The sequence below is a fragment of the Pelophylax lessonae genome (assembly GCF_965119305.1).
Source record: "Pelophylax lessonae genome assembly, chromosome: 9".
Taxonomy (NCBI): Eukaryota; Metazoa; Chordata; class Amphibia; order Anura; family Ranidae; genus Pelophylax; species Pelophylax lessonae.
Genome location: NC_138776.1, coordinates 37,733,509 through 37,749,883, shown reverse-complemented (window position 1 = coordinate 37,749,883; position 16,375 = coordinate 37,733,509). Strand labels below are relative to the sequence as shown.

The 16,375-nt window shown below is 46.9% G+C and overlaps 1 protein-coding gene across 1 annotated transcript in view; it reads left to right on the top strand.

Moving 5' to 3' along the window:
* Positions 1–1,323: 1,323 nt before the first annotated feature.
* The window catches only part of LOC309563292 (homeobox protein NOBOX-like), a gene marked incomplete at both ends in the record, with an annotated part of 34,749 nt that continues 19,697 nt past the window's right edge, over positions 1,324–16,375 (top strand). Inside the window, 3 exons of the mRNA XM_082267696.1 lie at positions 1,324–1,375; positions 10,690–11,187; positions 16,165–16,271. Of these exons, the coding sequence (XP_082123822.1) occupies positions 1,324–1,375; positions 10,690–11,187; positions 16,165–16,271 (657 nt within the window). The remainder of the gene's footprint in view (positions 1,376–10,689; positions 11,188–16,164; positions 16,272–16,375) is intronic.

The window sequence follows — 16,375 nt, the reverse complement described above, 5'->3', positions numbered from 1 at the left end:
AACTCATACAGCTAGGATGTGAATGGGGCCCCTATAAATAATTCATACTGCTCCGGTGTTAAAGGGGTCCCTATAAATAACTCATACAGCTCAGATGTGAATGGGGCCCCTATAAATAACTCATGCAAATTAAATGTGAATAGGGGCCCTATTAATAACTCATGCAGCTTAGATGTAAATGGGGCCCCTATAAATAACTCATGCAGTTTAAATGTGAATGGGGCCCCTATAAATAACTCACACAGCTCAGATGTGAATGGGGCCCCTATAAGTAACTCACACAGCTCAGATGTGAATGGGGCCCCTATAAGTAACTCACACAGCTCAGATGTGAATGGGGCCCCTATAAGTAACTCACACAGCTCAGATGTGAATGGGGCCCCTATAAATAACTCATGCAGTTTAAATGTAAATGGGGCCCCCTGTAAATACTTCATACTGCTCCGGTGTTAAAGGGTCCCTATAAATAACTCATACAGCTCAGATGTGAATGGGGCCCCTTTAAATAACTCATGCAAATTAAATGTGAATGGGGCCCCTATAAATAACTCATGCAAATTAAATGTGAATGGGGCCCCTATAAATAACTCATGCAGCCTAAATGTAAATGGGGCCCCTGTAAATAACTCATGCAGCTTAAATGTGAATGTGGCCCCCTATAAATAACTCATAAAGCTCAGGCATGAATGGGGCCCCTATAAATTAATCATACAGCATAAATGTGAATGGGGCCCCTATAAATAACTTGTGCAGCTTAAATGTAAATGTGGCCCCTATAAATACCTCATCCAGTTCAGATGTGACTGGGACCCCTATTAATAATTAATGCAACATAAATATGAATGGGGCCCCTATAAATGATTCATATATCTAAAGTGCAACTGGGGCCCCTTTTAATGATCCCTGCATCTCAAGTATGAATGGGGCCCCTAGAAATGACTCATGCAGCTCTTTTTGCAACATTGTATCTCTTCCCATCCCCCAGGACTGATTGCTGCTTCCTCCACCTGATTTCTCTATTTAGGTTCCTCCAGCCACCTGTGATTCACCTCCAGCTGACTGGATCATACCACTGCAGGCAGAGCTGGGGGGATTCAACCCCCATCCTTTATATTATCCTATCACTGTTTCCACTTATTCCACAATATTCTTATCAACAAAAATCCATAAATGTTTTATAAACAAAATAATATTGGTCGAATGATTTAATGGAAGGAGTTGACCTCCCCCTGGAGAGAATGGATTAGTCCATCAATACCTCAGCAGAAAAAAGAGGAAAAGAAACTAAAGAAAAAAAAGAGGAGAGGAAAAGAGAAGAGAGGAATGGAGGTGGAAGGAGGAGTGCATGAGGAGAAGGACCAGGCCTGTCCATTGGGTAATCAATATAATGTCTAATTATCTGATCATTACTGACTCATTGAAGAGTAATATTCAATTAATAAGAGCCCATTGAGGACTAGCCTATCAATCCTCATTAATCCCAATATTGAGTGATATGGCCGGTTATCTCTATTGTGTGCTAATTACAAATCAGAGCAATGAGGCTAATGAGGGCGATGGTACAAATAATGCATTGTAAATGGCCTTTGCTTGTCCTCCAGCAATCTGGGATCCCCGGTGGAATTTACAAAATTGAATTGGGGGAAATTGGTTGCAAATTCCTTTTACTAGTTTCATGTTTTCACTGCTAAATCCATTGTTTTGTCCATAGTCGTGCACACAGGGTGTGCCAGGTGTGCCTGGGCACACCCTAATCATCCTATGTGGCGCAGATTTCCCCTGTTTAGATCCTAAAAATATTGTAAAAAGAATAAATAAAACTAAAAAAATAATTTAAAAAAATTATTGAAAAAAAACTACAGTCACCATCCACTGCCCTACTGACACCAATCTCTGCCTGACACTGTCAGTGTATATACACATGCGCACACACACACACATATGTGTTTGAGCTTTGGGGTGCACACCCTAATGCTATAGGCTGCGCACACTTATGGTTGTGTCCGTGTTACACGCATGCTTGGGTCCAGTTCCCACGTATGTGATGCGGGATGGGGTGTGATATAGGATGGGGAGTGATATGGGATGGGGTGTGATATAAGATGGGGTGTGATATAGGATGGGGTGTGATATAAGATGGGGTGTGATATAGGATGGGGTGTGATATAAGATGGGGTGTGATATAAGATGGGGTGTGATATAGGATGGGGTGTGATATAAGATGGGGAGTGATATAAGATGGGGTGTGATATAGGATGGGGTGTGATATAGGATGGGGTGTGATATAGGATGAGGATGGGGTGTGATATAGGATGGGGTGTGATATAGGATGAGGATGGGGTGTGATATAGGATGGGGTGTGATATGGGATGGGGTGTGATATAGGATGGGGAGTGATATAGGATGGATGGGGTGTGATATAGGATGGGGTGTGATATAGGATGGATGGGGAGTGATATAGGATGGATGGGGTGTGATATAGGATGGATGGGGTGTGCTATAGGATGGATGGGGTGTGCTATAGGATGGGGTGTGATATAGGATGGGGTGTGATATAAGATGGGGTGTGATATAGGATGGGGTGTGCTATAGGATGGGGTGCGATATAGGATGGGGTGTGCTATAGGATGGGGTGCGATATAGGATGAGGATGGGGTGTGATATAGGATGGGGTGTGATATAGGATGGGGTGCGATATAGGATGGGGTGTGATATAAGATGGGGTGTGATATAAGATGGGGTGTGATATAGGATGGGGTGTGATATAAGATGGGGTGTGCTATGGGATGGGGTGTGCTATGGGATGGGGTTTGATATAGGATGGGGTGCGATATAGGATGGGTTGTGATATAAGATGGGGTGTGATATAAGATGGGGTGTGATATAGGATGGGGTGTGATATAAGATGGGGTGTGATATAGGATGAGGATGGGGTGTGATATAGGATGGGGTGTGATATAGGATGGGGTGTGATATGGGATGGGGTGTGATATAGGATGGGGTGTGATATGGGATGGGGTATGATATGGGATGGGGTGTGATATAGGATGGGGTGTGATATGGGATGGGGTGTGCTATAGGATGGGGTGTGATATAGGATGGGGAGTGATATAGGATGGGGTTTGATATAGGATGGGGTGTGATATAAGATGGGGTGTGATATAGGATGGGGTGTGATATAAGATGGGGTGTGATATAAGATGGGGTGTGATATAGGATGGGGTTTGATATAGGATGGGGTGTGATATAAGATGGGGTGTGATATAGGATGGGGTGCGCTATAGGATGGGGTGTGATATAAGATGGGGTGTGATATAGGATGGGGTGTGCTATAGGATGGGGTGTGATATAGGATGGGGTGTGATATAGGATGGGGTGTGATATAGGATGGGGTGTGATATAGGATGGGGTGTGATATAGGATGGGGTGTGATATAGGATGGGGTGTGATATAGGATGGGGTGTGCTATAGGATGGGGTGTGATATAGGATGGGGTGTGATATAGGATGGGGTGTGATATAGGATGAGGATGGGGTGTGATATAAGATGGGGTGTGATATAGGATGGGGTGTGATATAGGATGGGGTGTGCTATTGCTCGTGTTCCTGCAGAACATGGAAGAATTCTCACTGTATTCTGGTAGAGGAGATAAATTGGCATTCATTCCTAATGGGCCATACACACTATAAGATTTTCTGAAAACTTTTTCCTTTAGATTTACCAAAACCATATAATATGAGGTCAAACCTAAACACTTTCCATTTGTATGCAATCTGGCCGGCCCTTGCACTACATAGAAAAGGAAAAAGTCTTCAGAAAATCTTATAGTGTGTATGACCCTTAATATTATCCCAAACACAGCAGCCAATGCACGTGCATTAAATCTCAGCACAATGCATGCTAATTTATTGCTATGTTTTATAGTTGGAGAAAAAAGTTCTGCACTTATTTTGTGTGGTTTTTGGGCCGGCCATTGAAACAAACTGGATGCCCTAAGCCAGGCATGTCCAACCTGCGGCCCGGGGGCCGCATGCGGCCCAGAACCACAGGCAATGCGGCCCACTGCCCCCTGACAATTTTTTTTTTTTTTGCTAGGGAGGAAGGAAGTCGAGTCGGGGGCACGGCCACAGAGGTTTCCAACTAACTGTAGGCAGTGGCTGCCTCGGAGGGGATCATCCACTAGTTGTGTTAAATTAGTGCTGGGGAAGGGAGGGCGCGGCAGCGTGGGAAGGGCGCGGCAACGTTTTATTACTTATATACCTTAACTGTAGTATATATTTTATATGCGGCCCGAGAAAATTTCTCTACACTCAATGTGGCCCAGAAAAGCCAAAAGGTTGGACACCCATGCCCTAAGCCCAATGCATCGAAGTGTGCAAAAAGGCCAGCGCATGTACTTTTTTCATCAACACTACGGGCAACATTAAATATAATGGAAATCCTGGCGTCGAGCATTGAAGAGCTTTTGGTGAGACTTCAAATCTCCCAGGTGTGAAAGGGACCTTAGGGTGTAACATAAAAAATAGTCACAGCCCCTCACCCACAAACTGCTTCCCAAGTCTGAACACCATCTGTGCCCATGATTAGGGGTTCCCACCATCCCTGTGCTGAGTTCCTGGGTCTGTTCACATGTTGTACCCATTATGAGGGGCTCCCACCATCCCTGTGATGATTTTCTGGGTCTGTAGACTCTGTACACATACTGTGCCCACTATGAGGGGTTCCCACCATCCCTGTTCTGAGTTCCCCGGTCTATACACCTGCTGTGCCCGTTATGAGGGGTTTCCACCATCCCTGTGCTGAGTTCCCATGTCTGTGCCCACTATATGGGGTTCCCACCATCCCCGTACTGAGTTCCCAGGTCTGTACACCTGCTGTGCCCATTATGAGGGGTTCCCACCATCCCCGTACTGAGTTCCCAGGTCTGTACACCTGCTGTGCCCGTTATGAGGGGTTTCCACCATCCCTGTGCTGAGTTCCCAGGTCTGTACACCTGCTGTGCCCGTTATAAGGGGTTTCCACCATCCCTGTGCTGAGTTCCCAGGTCTGTACACCTGCTGTGCCCATTATGAGGGGTTCCCACCATCCCCGTACTGAGTTCCCAGGTCTGTACACCTGCTGTGCCCGTTATGAGGGGTTTCCATCATCCCTGTGCTGAGTTCCCATGTCTGTGCCCATTATATGGGGTTCCCACCATCCCCGTACTGAGTTCCCAGGTCTGTACACCTGCTGTGCCCATTATGAGGGGTTCCCACCATCCCTGTACTGAGTTCCAAAGATCTGCACACCTGCTGTGCCCATTATGAGGGGTTCCCACCATCCCTATGCTGAGTTCCTGGGTCTGCACACCTGCTGTGCCCATTATGAGGGGTTCCGACCATCCCTGTGCTGAGTTCCCAGGTCTGTGCCCATTATATTGGGGGGTTCCCACCATCCCTGTGCTGAGTTCCTGGGTCTGTACACCTGCTGTGCCCATTATGAGGAGTTCCCACCGTCCCTGTGCTGAGTTCCCAGGTCTGCACAGTTTCTGTTCCCATTATGAGGGGTTCCTACCATCCCTGTGCTGCGCTCCCAGGTCTCTAAACCTGCTGTGCCCATTGTGAGGGGTTCCCACCATCCCTGTGCTGTGTTCCAAGGTCTGTGCCCATTATATGGGGGGGTTCCCACCATCCCTGTGCTGCGTTCCCAGGTCTGCACACCTGCTGTGCTCATTATGAGGGGTTCCCACCATCCCTGTGCTGCGTTCCCAGGTCTGTACACCTGCTGTGCCCGTTCTAATGGGTTCCCATCATCCCTACTAGATTTTTGTTTTTAATAACACTCTATGATTTGTGAATACAGCATGCATTAAGGCAATTAATGTTTTACAGAGAAATGCACCTGCAGCATTTTTGCCAATACAGCCCATGTGTTGTACTAGAGGTGTGTTGTCCGCTTCTGTACTAGCTCACTCATGTGCCATTTTATATGAAAAGAAGGGCAGCACATGCTGTGCATCTGTCATAGTGATATGCGCACTTCACCGCACCTATCTACAATGCATCCATGTAATGAGTCCTTACAGAGAAGGTAGTAGCAGGAACATCCAAATCTCCGGGATGGACAGGAGAGCCAAGGATTATAACAAGGACATCCTCCTGTTTGAGTATCTCAGACCTATAAGGCTTAGTTTATATGTGCAGCTAAATTGCCGAGCCTCTGAAAAGCAATCCACATTTGGATTGCTTTTCAGAGGTGTTTGACAGGCGGCGAGAAGACATTATGTCAGCTCCTCACAGCCTGTTTTAAAGGATAAGTTCACCTTTAGCAAAATGTTATAACCTGTATTTACAGTATCTCACAAAAGTGAGTACACCCCTCACATTTTTGTAGATATTTTATTCTATCTTTTCATGTGACAACACTGAAGAAATGACACTTTGCTACAATGTAAAGTAGTGAGTGTACAGCTTGTATAAAGCCCCGTTCACACTGGGGCGACGCTACTTTCCGAAGCGACCTCACAGGTCGCGGCGCGCTGCTCGCACCGCGACCTCGGAGCGGCCGGCACGGACTTCATAACATTGAAGTCTATGCAGATCGCTCCGAGGTCGCCCCAAAGAAGCTCCGGACCCTTTTTCTATGTCGGAGCGACTTGTGTCCCTCCTATTAGAACGGGTCCACAGCTTCTCTGTGGAAGGTGACCTAGGGCGACCTGTCAGGCGACCAGGTCGCCTGACAGGTCGCCCCAGTGTGAACGGGGGCTAACAGTGTAAATTTGCTGTCCCCTCAAAATAACTCAACACACAGCCATTAATGTCTAAACTGCTGGCAACAAAAGTGAGTACACCCCTAAGTGAAAATGTCCAAACTGGGCCAAAAGTGTCAATATTTTGTGTGGCCACCATTATTTTCCAGCACTGCCTTAACCCTCTTGGGCATGGAGTTCACCAGAGCTTCACAGGTTGCCACTGGAGTCCTCTTCCACTCCTCCATGACGACATCACGGAGCTGGTGGATGTTAGAGACCTTTCACTCCTCCACCTTCAATTTGAGAATGCCCCACAGATGCTCAATAGGGTTTAGGTCTGGAGACATGCTTGGCAGCACTCATACATCTATTTCCCAAAGACAACCTCTGGATATGACGCTGAACACGTCCACTCAACTTCTTTGGTTGACCATGGCAAGGCCTCTTCTGAGTGGAACCTGTCCTGTTAAACCGTTGTAAGGTCTTGGCCACCGTGCTGCAGCTCAGTTTCAGGGTCTTGGCAATCTTCTTATAGCCTAGGCCATCTTTATGTAGAGCAACAGTTCTTTTTTCAGATCCTCAGAGAGTTCTTTGCCATGAGGTGCCATGTTAAACTTCCAGTGACCAGTATGAGAGAGTGAGAGTGATAACACCAAATTTAACACACCTGCTCCTTATTCACACCTGAGACCTTGTAACACTAATGAGTCACATGATACAAGGGAGGTAAAATGGCTAATTGGGCCCAATTTGGACATTTTCACTTAGGGGTGTACTCACTTTTGTTGCCAGCGGTTTAGACATTAATGGCTGTGTGTTGAGTTATTTTGAGGGGACAGCAAATTTACACTGTTATACAAGCTGTACACTCACTACTTTACATTGTAGCAAAGTGTAATTTCTTCAGTGTTGTCACATGAAAAGATAGAATAAAATATTTAAAAAAATGTGAGGGGTGTACTCACTTTTTGCGAGATATTGTAGGTTGTAACATGTTGCTGTGCACCAGCCCCCCTCACCCCCTGAACCCCTGTGACAGCGGGTGGGGTATTCTCTCTCCCGAAGCTGCTGTCACATTTAAAATCAGTGCAGCTGTGCACTTTAGTGGGTTGTTTGGCAGCGGTACCGTCCACTGAATGCGATATACGCTTTCATTTCTGCCCCAGCTCTGGAGCAAAGCACTGCGGCCATGGCATGTGTACAGCCCTTGGTGTTTGCATAACTTTTTTAGGTGGGCAGTAAAACCACGGCTCAGCCGCCTGCTTTTACCACCCTCCGATTGTACTAACCGTGTCACTTGTTTCTTGGATAAATGTCCCCCTATGTGCGTTGGGGTGCCATGCATTTAGAATATACAGTATAATAGTGTTGGAAGCGCGCTGCCAGCCTAGATATGTTGTTGTTAGCAGCTCTTAGGGAATGTATTGACCGGTTGACGAGATTGTTAACACATACAAAATACAGGAAATACTGCATTATGGCCACTAGATGGCTCTGACTATCATAGAAAGTAAATATGCCAGCCCCTCCCACCAGCCATGATTTGCCTGCATTGCACAAAGAAGCACAGAGACCCAGTGATGATGACATCTGTAGTTCTGTAATAAGGTAAATCATGAAAACATAAAGGTTTTATTTAAAATGTTGTTAGCATGTTGATGAGGGGAGGAAGGGAGGACCAGGGAAAATAGTAGCAGATTAAACTTCACCTTTAATCCCATATCAGCTTTCTATGTCTCTCTCCAAGTGGAAGGATTTCCCTTAAAGTAAATGTGAACTTTAATTCAAATAATATCCGGTGATCCTGCCATGAAGGTCCATGTTTAGACACTTCCTTTAATGTTAGATCAGCCCGAATTCCTGCACCTTCACACCCCTGATGAGTCCCAATTCTTGTACATTCACCTCCCAGGTCACCCCAGTTCCTGCACCTTCACCTCCCAGATCACCCCAGTTCCTGCACCTTTACACCTCAGGTCACCCCAATTCCTGCACCATCACACTGCAGGCCACCCAAATTCCTGCCCCTTTTCACCTCAGGTCACCCCAATTCCTGCCCCTTTTCACCTCAGGTCACCCCAATTCCTGCCCCTTTTCACCTCAGGTCACCCCAATTCCTGCCCCTTTTCACCTCAGGTCACCCCAATTCCTGCCCCTTTTCTCCTCAGGTCACCCCAATTCCTGCCCCTTTTCTCCTCAGGTCACCCCAACTCCTTCCCCTTTTCTCCTCAGGTCACCCCAACTCCTGCCCCTTTTCTCCTCTCCTCAGGTCACCCCAATTCCTGCTCCTTCAACTCCCAGGTCACCCCAATTCCTGCACCTTCACCTCCCAGGTCACCCCAATTCCTGCACCTTCACCTCCCAGGTCACCCCAATTCCTGCACCTTCACCTCCCAGGTCACCCCAATTCCTGCACCTTCACCTCCCAGGTCACCCCAATTCCTGCACCTTCACATCCCAGGTCACCCCAATTCCTGCACCTTCACATCCCAGGTCACCCCAATTCCTGCACCTTCACATCCCAGGTCACCCCAGTTCCTGCCCCTTTTCACCTCAGGTCACCCCAATTCCTGCATTTTTACACCCAGTGTTGGGGTAGTTACTCAAAAAATGTAACTAGTTACTAATTACTAGTTACTTCTGTAAATTGTAATGAGATTACTTTACTAGTTACTGCATTTGAAAAGTAACTTCACTACTTATTACTTTACTTTCCTCTTTCTTAACTGACCGTGTAGAAGAAGATACATGACACTCTTTCTGCATAGAGTTTATTGTATAAACACAGGCTTTGGGAAACAGGAGAACAAAACCTGAAAAAACAGAATAAAACATAAAGTGCAACAAAAAGTCATAAACTTCATCCCTCTCTATTCTTCCAAATAACGATTGTATCGCATGGCTTGGGTAACGCAGGAAAGCGCGTTCCTATAGCCTAGTAAAGTAGTGTAATTACCTCCTATAGCCTAGTAAAGTAGTGTAGTTACCTTCTATAGCCTAGTAAAGTAGTGTAGTTACTTCCTATAGCCTAGTAAAGTAGTGTAGTTACCTCCTATAGCCTAGTAAAGTAGTGTAGTTACCTCCTATAGCCTAGTAAAGTAGTGTAGTTACCTCCTATAGCCTAGTAAAGTAGTGTAGTTACCTCCTATAGCCTAGTAAAGTAGTGTGGTTACCTCCTATAGCCTAGTAAAGTAGTGTAGTTACCTCCTATAGTCTAGTAAAGTAGTGTAGTTACCAATATTAGTATTGTAACTAGTTACATTACTTCGTTACCAAAAAAAGTAATGGAGTTACTGTAATCCGTTACTTTGTACCTGCTAGTTACTAGTTACCCCCAACACTGTTTACACCTCAGGTCACCCCAATTCCTGCCCCTTTTCTCCTCAGGTCACCCCAACTCCTGGCCCTTTTCTCCTCAGGTCACCCCAACTCCTGGCCCTTTTCTCCTCAGGTCACCCCAACTCCTGGCCCTTTTCTCCTCAGGTCACCCCAACTCCTGGCCCTTTTCTCCTCAGGTCACCCCAACTCCTGGCCCTTTTCTCCTCAGGTCACCCCAACTCCTGCCCCTTTTCTCCTCAGGTCACCCCAACTCCTGCCCCTTTTCTCCTCAGGTCACTCCAAATCCTGCCTCTTCACCCCTTAGGGCACGCCAATTCTTGGCCCTTTACACCCCAGATCAGCCTGATGCATTCACCTTCAAAATGTAAAACAACTCCAATGTATTCATCTCCAGACCCCAAATCGACCCTAAACCCTTTACCTTTGAAACTTACAATAAATCAGTCCCACACACCTTCAGAAAGGAAGGGGGTTCCACCATATCTGCTGCAGGTTGAGGAGGAAGAGTGTTGGGGTGCAGGTGAGTTTCTTCTACTCCCTGACCTCAGTTCCAAAGAAATAAGATTGTTTTGGCTGGGGTCGGGCTAAATAACCCTTTCACATTGTCTTCTATCTTCCAGTTTCCAAGGAGGAACCCTCGCTTTTGTGTACAGAGCAGGAAGGTGAAGAAGAGACTCCAGAATATAATACAGTGATCGTGTCTGAAGCCAACGATGAGCTGGAGACCCCGGACCCTACTGAGTTCATTATTAATCCCCCAGAGAACCCGGTACCCAATACAGGGCAGTGCCAGCTGAATTTAGTGACAGTTTGTGGGCCCATGTCCGATCCATCAAGAGGATGTTACACCACCTACAGTGCAGAACCTGCCCAGGGCCCCGGGTTCTTCTCTACGGGGGGACAGTTCCAGCCTGTTAACCTAAAAATGGTGGGCACCTTCCCGCAAACTGCACCACTGCCACGACGCTCTTCCCGCTGTGCCACCTCCTGCCGCATGCCAGCCTTTATATATGACACGGGGCCAGAAGGAGGAAGCCAGAGGATGAAGATTCAGGCTGAAAACCTGGATGAGATGGCCGCTCCGAGCCGGAAGAAGAGCCGAACCCTTTACAACATTGGTAAGCACCTACCTTTATCATTTTCACATCCCGATACTTCTAGGAATAACAAGAACCTGTGCTCAAATGTTATCATAGAGCTGTGTTAAAGCTCTTGCTGGACTGGATAATATACACAACAGAATTCTGCAATGGTTGCCTTTCCTGGGGAGAATGCTGTTGTAGGCTCCCATCAGTTCTGCTCACTTGCCTTGGTATTTGGGCAAATGATATCTGCTATTTCTGAAACTCTGAATTTCTACACCAGCTTCAATCTCATGATCCTTATCCCTAGGCCTTCAGACATGCATGCAATATTTAAAGTGGACCTTCAATCCACAGTCAGTGTCTCCCCCCCCCCCTGCACCCCCACCCCCACCGCACTATAAAACCTGCCTCCACCACCATTATCACTTGGCTCCCTCCAGGGCTGTCTTTTCCATTGGGCACGCCCGGCGGTTGCCCGGGGGCCCCACTTGCCAAGGGGCCCCACACACATGGACATGGTGGCAATTACTGTCAACAGGCCTGAGGCCAGAATCCAGATTACCTGGTGGTCTAGGGCCCCCCCCCCCCCCCGTTGTCCGCCGGGCCCCGCTGCCCCCCCCGTTGTTGTCTGCCGGTGGCTCGAGTCTCAGTCTGCTGTCTGCACTGCACACTGGTTGCTAAGGCCAGGCCGATTGGCATCTAGCAACCAGTGACGTTAGCAGAGCAGACCCATGATGCACAGCGGAGGAGGATCCTCCTCGTCGGCTCGTCCTCCTCTACGCGCCTAGAAGACTGGCCCCGCCTCCACCCAACTTCTCCATTCATGTGCACTTGTGCAGCCGTTGTGAAAGGTAAGGCAGCCAGCTGCCAGGCTGCTTGATTTTCTTTTTTTTTTCACACTCTCTCTCTCTCCATCGATCGACACAAGAGACAACTACCTGGAGGATATACCTTACTATATATTGGTCCCTGTAATATGTATATAGTAAGGTATATACTCCAGGCAGTAGTTGTACTCTCTTGTAGTATATAGTGTTCCCTGTAATATGTATATAGACTATATACACATTACAGGGAACACTATATACTACAAGAGAGTACAACTACTACCTGGAGTATATACCTTACTATATACATATTACAGGGACCAATATATACTACAAGAGACTCTTGTAGTATATAGTGTTCCCTGTAATATGTATATAGTAAGGTATATACTCCAGGTAGTTGTACTCTCTGGTAGTATATTCTCGTGGGTGATTGTGTAGGCAGGGGGCCCCAGTGCACTGCATTGCCCAGGGGCCTATAAGGCTCTTAAGATGGCACTGGCTCCCTCTAACAGCTTTGTGGGATATCTACATCACATATCTCAGAAGGCTTTAGGAGAAAGTCACAGTGTGGTTAGTGGGTGAAACTTGTCTACTTGAAAGAGGCAGCCAGTCAGGGAGGACCAAGATGGCATCACAGCACCTAAGCCATCACACCTGAGCCACGTATTGCAGAGGGACAACACTGAATCCACTGTGCCGGTGAGTATCTGCATTAACCACTTGCCGACTGCCGCACAACTATTTACGTCGGCAGTCAGCCCCTCACAGGCAGAGTGACGTAGGGCAACGTTGCTAGCCTGTAAGGGTGTGGGGAGCGAGCACACGCCGCCGGATGCGCGCTCCCGCTCGGTCACGGACCCCCCCCCGCGCGTGTGCCCGGCTGACCCGATGTCCGCCGGGCACTCACGTTCGTCCGTGACAGCGGGAAAAAGGCAGGCGGCTAATGTAAACACAGCCGCCTGTCATTCTTCCCTGTGTAAGAATGATGATCAAACGGTTCTACTATGTAGGACCGTTGATCACTGTTCTTACACACACAGCCACAGCCAATCACAGTTAGAAACACGCCCCTAGGACACACTTAACCCCTCCCTCTCCAATACAGTTAACTCCTTCACTGCCAGTGTCATTTTTACAGTAACAGTGCATATGTATAGCACTGATTACTGTAGTAATGTCACTGGTAACCCCAAAAGTGTCAAAAATGTCAGTCAGTCAAGGGTCCGATCTGTCCGCCCCAATGTCGCAGTCCTGCAAAAGAAATCTCAGATCGCCGCCATCACGCGTTAAAAAAAAAAAAAAATAAAAATGACAAAAATCTTTCCCTTTGTTAGTAAATGCAATAACTTTTGCGCAAAGGAATCAAAATACGCTTTTTGCGTTTTTTTTTTTTTTTTTACCAAACATATGGTAAAAAAAAAAAATTGGCCTAAAATGTTAAAAAATTTTGATTTTTAAATTTTTTTGGGGGGGAATTTCATATAAAAAAAAATTTGAAAAATATTGTTATTTTTGCAAAATTGACGCTTTTTTTTTTGTTTATAGCGCATGATCAAAAAATCGCACAGGTGAACAAATACCACCAAAAGAAAGCTCTGTTTGTGGGAAAAAAAGGACGTTCGTCAAATTCGTTTAGGTACAGCGTCGCACGACCGCGCAATTGTCTGTTAAAGTCACGCAGTGCCGAATCGCAAAATAGGCCCTGGTCAGGAAGGGGGTAAAATCTTCCGGGGCTTAAGTGGTTAAAGACAACCCAGCATAACAAGTGAAGGGGGTAAAAAATTGCTGGAAGGGGTGAATTTCTTCTTTAAGGAAACCCCCGAAGCAGCTTTCTCTAGGCAAAATATATGCATACTGTGCTGTCACATGTCCTTCTTGCCCTGGGGGGGGGGGAGTTGGTCCTACGACAGCCTGGTCTCACAGGAAGCAGTGCACTCTCACAGCCCCTTGGGATATCTACATCACAGGAGAAAGTCACAGAGTGATCAGTGGGTGGTACTGGTGTTTGTCATCGGGGGACGGCTGCCTGAACCTGGAGGAGGCGGCAGTCAGCCAAGGAGGACCAAGATGGCGGCATGGGAACCTAGCCATCACCACTGAGCAGCATATCGCAGAGGGACAACACTGAATCCACTGCGTAGGTGAATTAAGGACAATCCAGCATAACAGGTGAGGGGGGGGGGGGGGGTAAAATCTGCAGAAAGAGGTGAAGTTCCTCTTTAAAGAAACCTAAAGCAACTTTCACTAGGCAGAATATATGTGTGCAGTATGTGTATACATTTATACATACTGTGCTGTGCTCTCACTTTTCTTTTCCAACCTTGAGGGGGGGGGGGGGGGCTGGCAAGAAGTGGGTTGAATGACTTTGTCTATCAATGAACCTATAAAGCTAGCGACATCTAGTGGCTGATGGGATTTACTGCAGCGGACAGCCCCAGATAGAAAGTAGGTAATGCAGAAAAATTATTTTTTTATATTTTGATTTTTCTGGGCTTGCCTTAGGTTTAAGGTTTAGGAGGATGGATAGGACAATTGCGCCGTAGTGCGACGCTGTACCCAAATAAAATTGATGTCCTCCTTTTCCCACAAATGGAGCTTTTATTTGGTGGTATTTGATCACCTGTGCGATTTTTTTTTTTTTTTTTTTTTTTTTTTTTTTTTTTTTTCCCGCTATAAACAAAAAAGAGCGACTATTTTGAAAAAAAAAAAAACTATTTTTCACATTCTGCTAAATGACCTCCAAAAAAAAAAAATTAAAAAATCAATTTTTTTTTTCCATTTTAGGCCAGTTTGTTTTCTGCTACATATTTTTGGTAAAAAAAAAATCCCAATAAGCGTATTTTGATTGGTTTGCGCAAAAGTTATCGCGTCTACTATCTACGGGAAACATATATGTCATTTTTAATGTGTTTTTTTTTTTTTTACTAGTAATGGTGGCGATCTGTGATTTTTTTTTTTTGCAGGACTGCGACATTGCGGCGGGAAATAGGCGGCGGGTGGTCGGGAAGTGGTTAACATATATTAGCAGATTAAGGCCTTGTCCACTCCACGCATACTACAGCATACACCTGTGCAAGGGCCGTGTTTACTTGCATGAGGTTGTACAGGTGTTCTGCGCACCCCCATGCAGGCAGTTCCATTGATGTCAATTGGGACACAGAGGCTGCACAGACACAGCTTCTGCTCTGAAATTGACATCTGTGTGGGTGTGCGGCCCTGAACGCACATTGTCTGCATAAGGGGCGGTTCCACATCTATTCTGTCTGATTTGAGAGTGCAGTATAAAATGTCAGGGGGGCAGCGGATAGGAGGTCAGCAGGGCAGTGCACAGAGGGGCACAGGGGCAGACTGGCAACTTTCAAGTGCAAACCAGAGGCCCATGGTTCAGCAACTCAGCCCTCCTCCCATTCTCCATCTTCCCGGCCTCCTCCTGACCCCCATTCAGGCTGAAGCTCTGCTTCAGGTATTCTCTACTTACAGGCTGAATCCGAGGTCCTGACCTGGCCAGCAGGGGGCAGTTGGGGGGGAACTGGGACAGCTCGGTCGGGGCTGCATGGGGGAGGAGAGTCTCCAGTGGGGCATGGAACCGGCCTCTGCTCAGACACAGTTTACATCATCCATGCTGGGGGAAGGGGCTGTGCTCTGTCCTTGTCTTCCCCCCGCACTCTGTAGGTCAGCAGTGGGGACTTTTTACTTCTCTTCACCAGGAATCCTTTACAGTAGGCATGTCTGTGGCAGAAGCGTTGCAGCCTTTTTAGGGGGAATCGGAGCGTCTCGGGGGGCAATTTCCCCCCCCCTGCCCCCTGGCCCAGTCCTCCCCTGGAGCGGCAACCCACAGGGGGTCAGCAGGGGAAAGCATTGGAGGTCAGTGGGGCGGGGGCACAACTGAAATCTGCACAGCCCACCCCAGCACCTCCTATATTCGGCCATGATTCAGGGCCATGCACCCACATGGATGTGAATTGGGAGCACTGGTTGTGTCCATGTGCTTGCTGCATCCCAATTCACATCAATGGGCATGCCTTCTGGAGAATGCACGGAATACGGCTTTTGCACGGGCCTACACTGTAGTGCGCTCTGTGTGAAGGAGGCCATAATACAGTAATTATTATTCTGTGAATGTGCAGTGAATTCTCCCATCAAGTCCTTTTTAAATATGCTCCCCTGTCTATTGTTCCAGACCAGCTGCAAGAATTGGAGCGATTATTTATGGATGATCATTATCCAGACAACGAAAAGAGGAAAGAGATTGCAGAGGTTATCGGGGTGACACCACAAAGGATTATGGTATCTTTTTTTTTTTTTTTCCCTATAAGGTGGAAGTGGTCACCAAATTCAGTTATGTGGTAGAGAGAAATAAGCTAAGTTTTGGACAGTGGAGGTTGACTGCT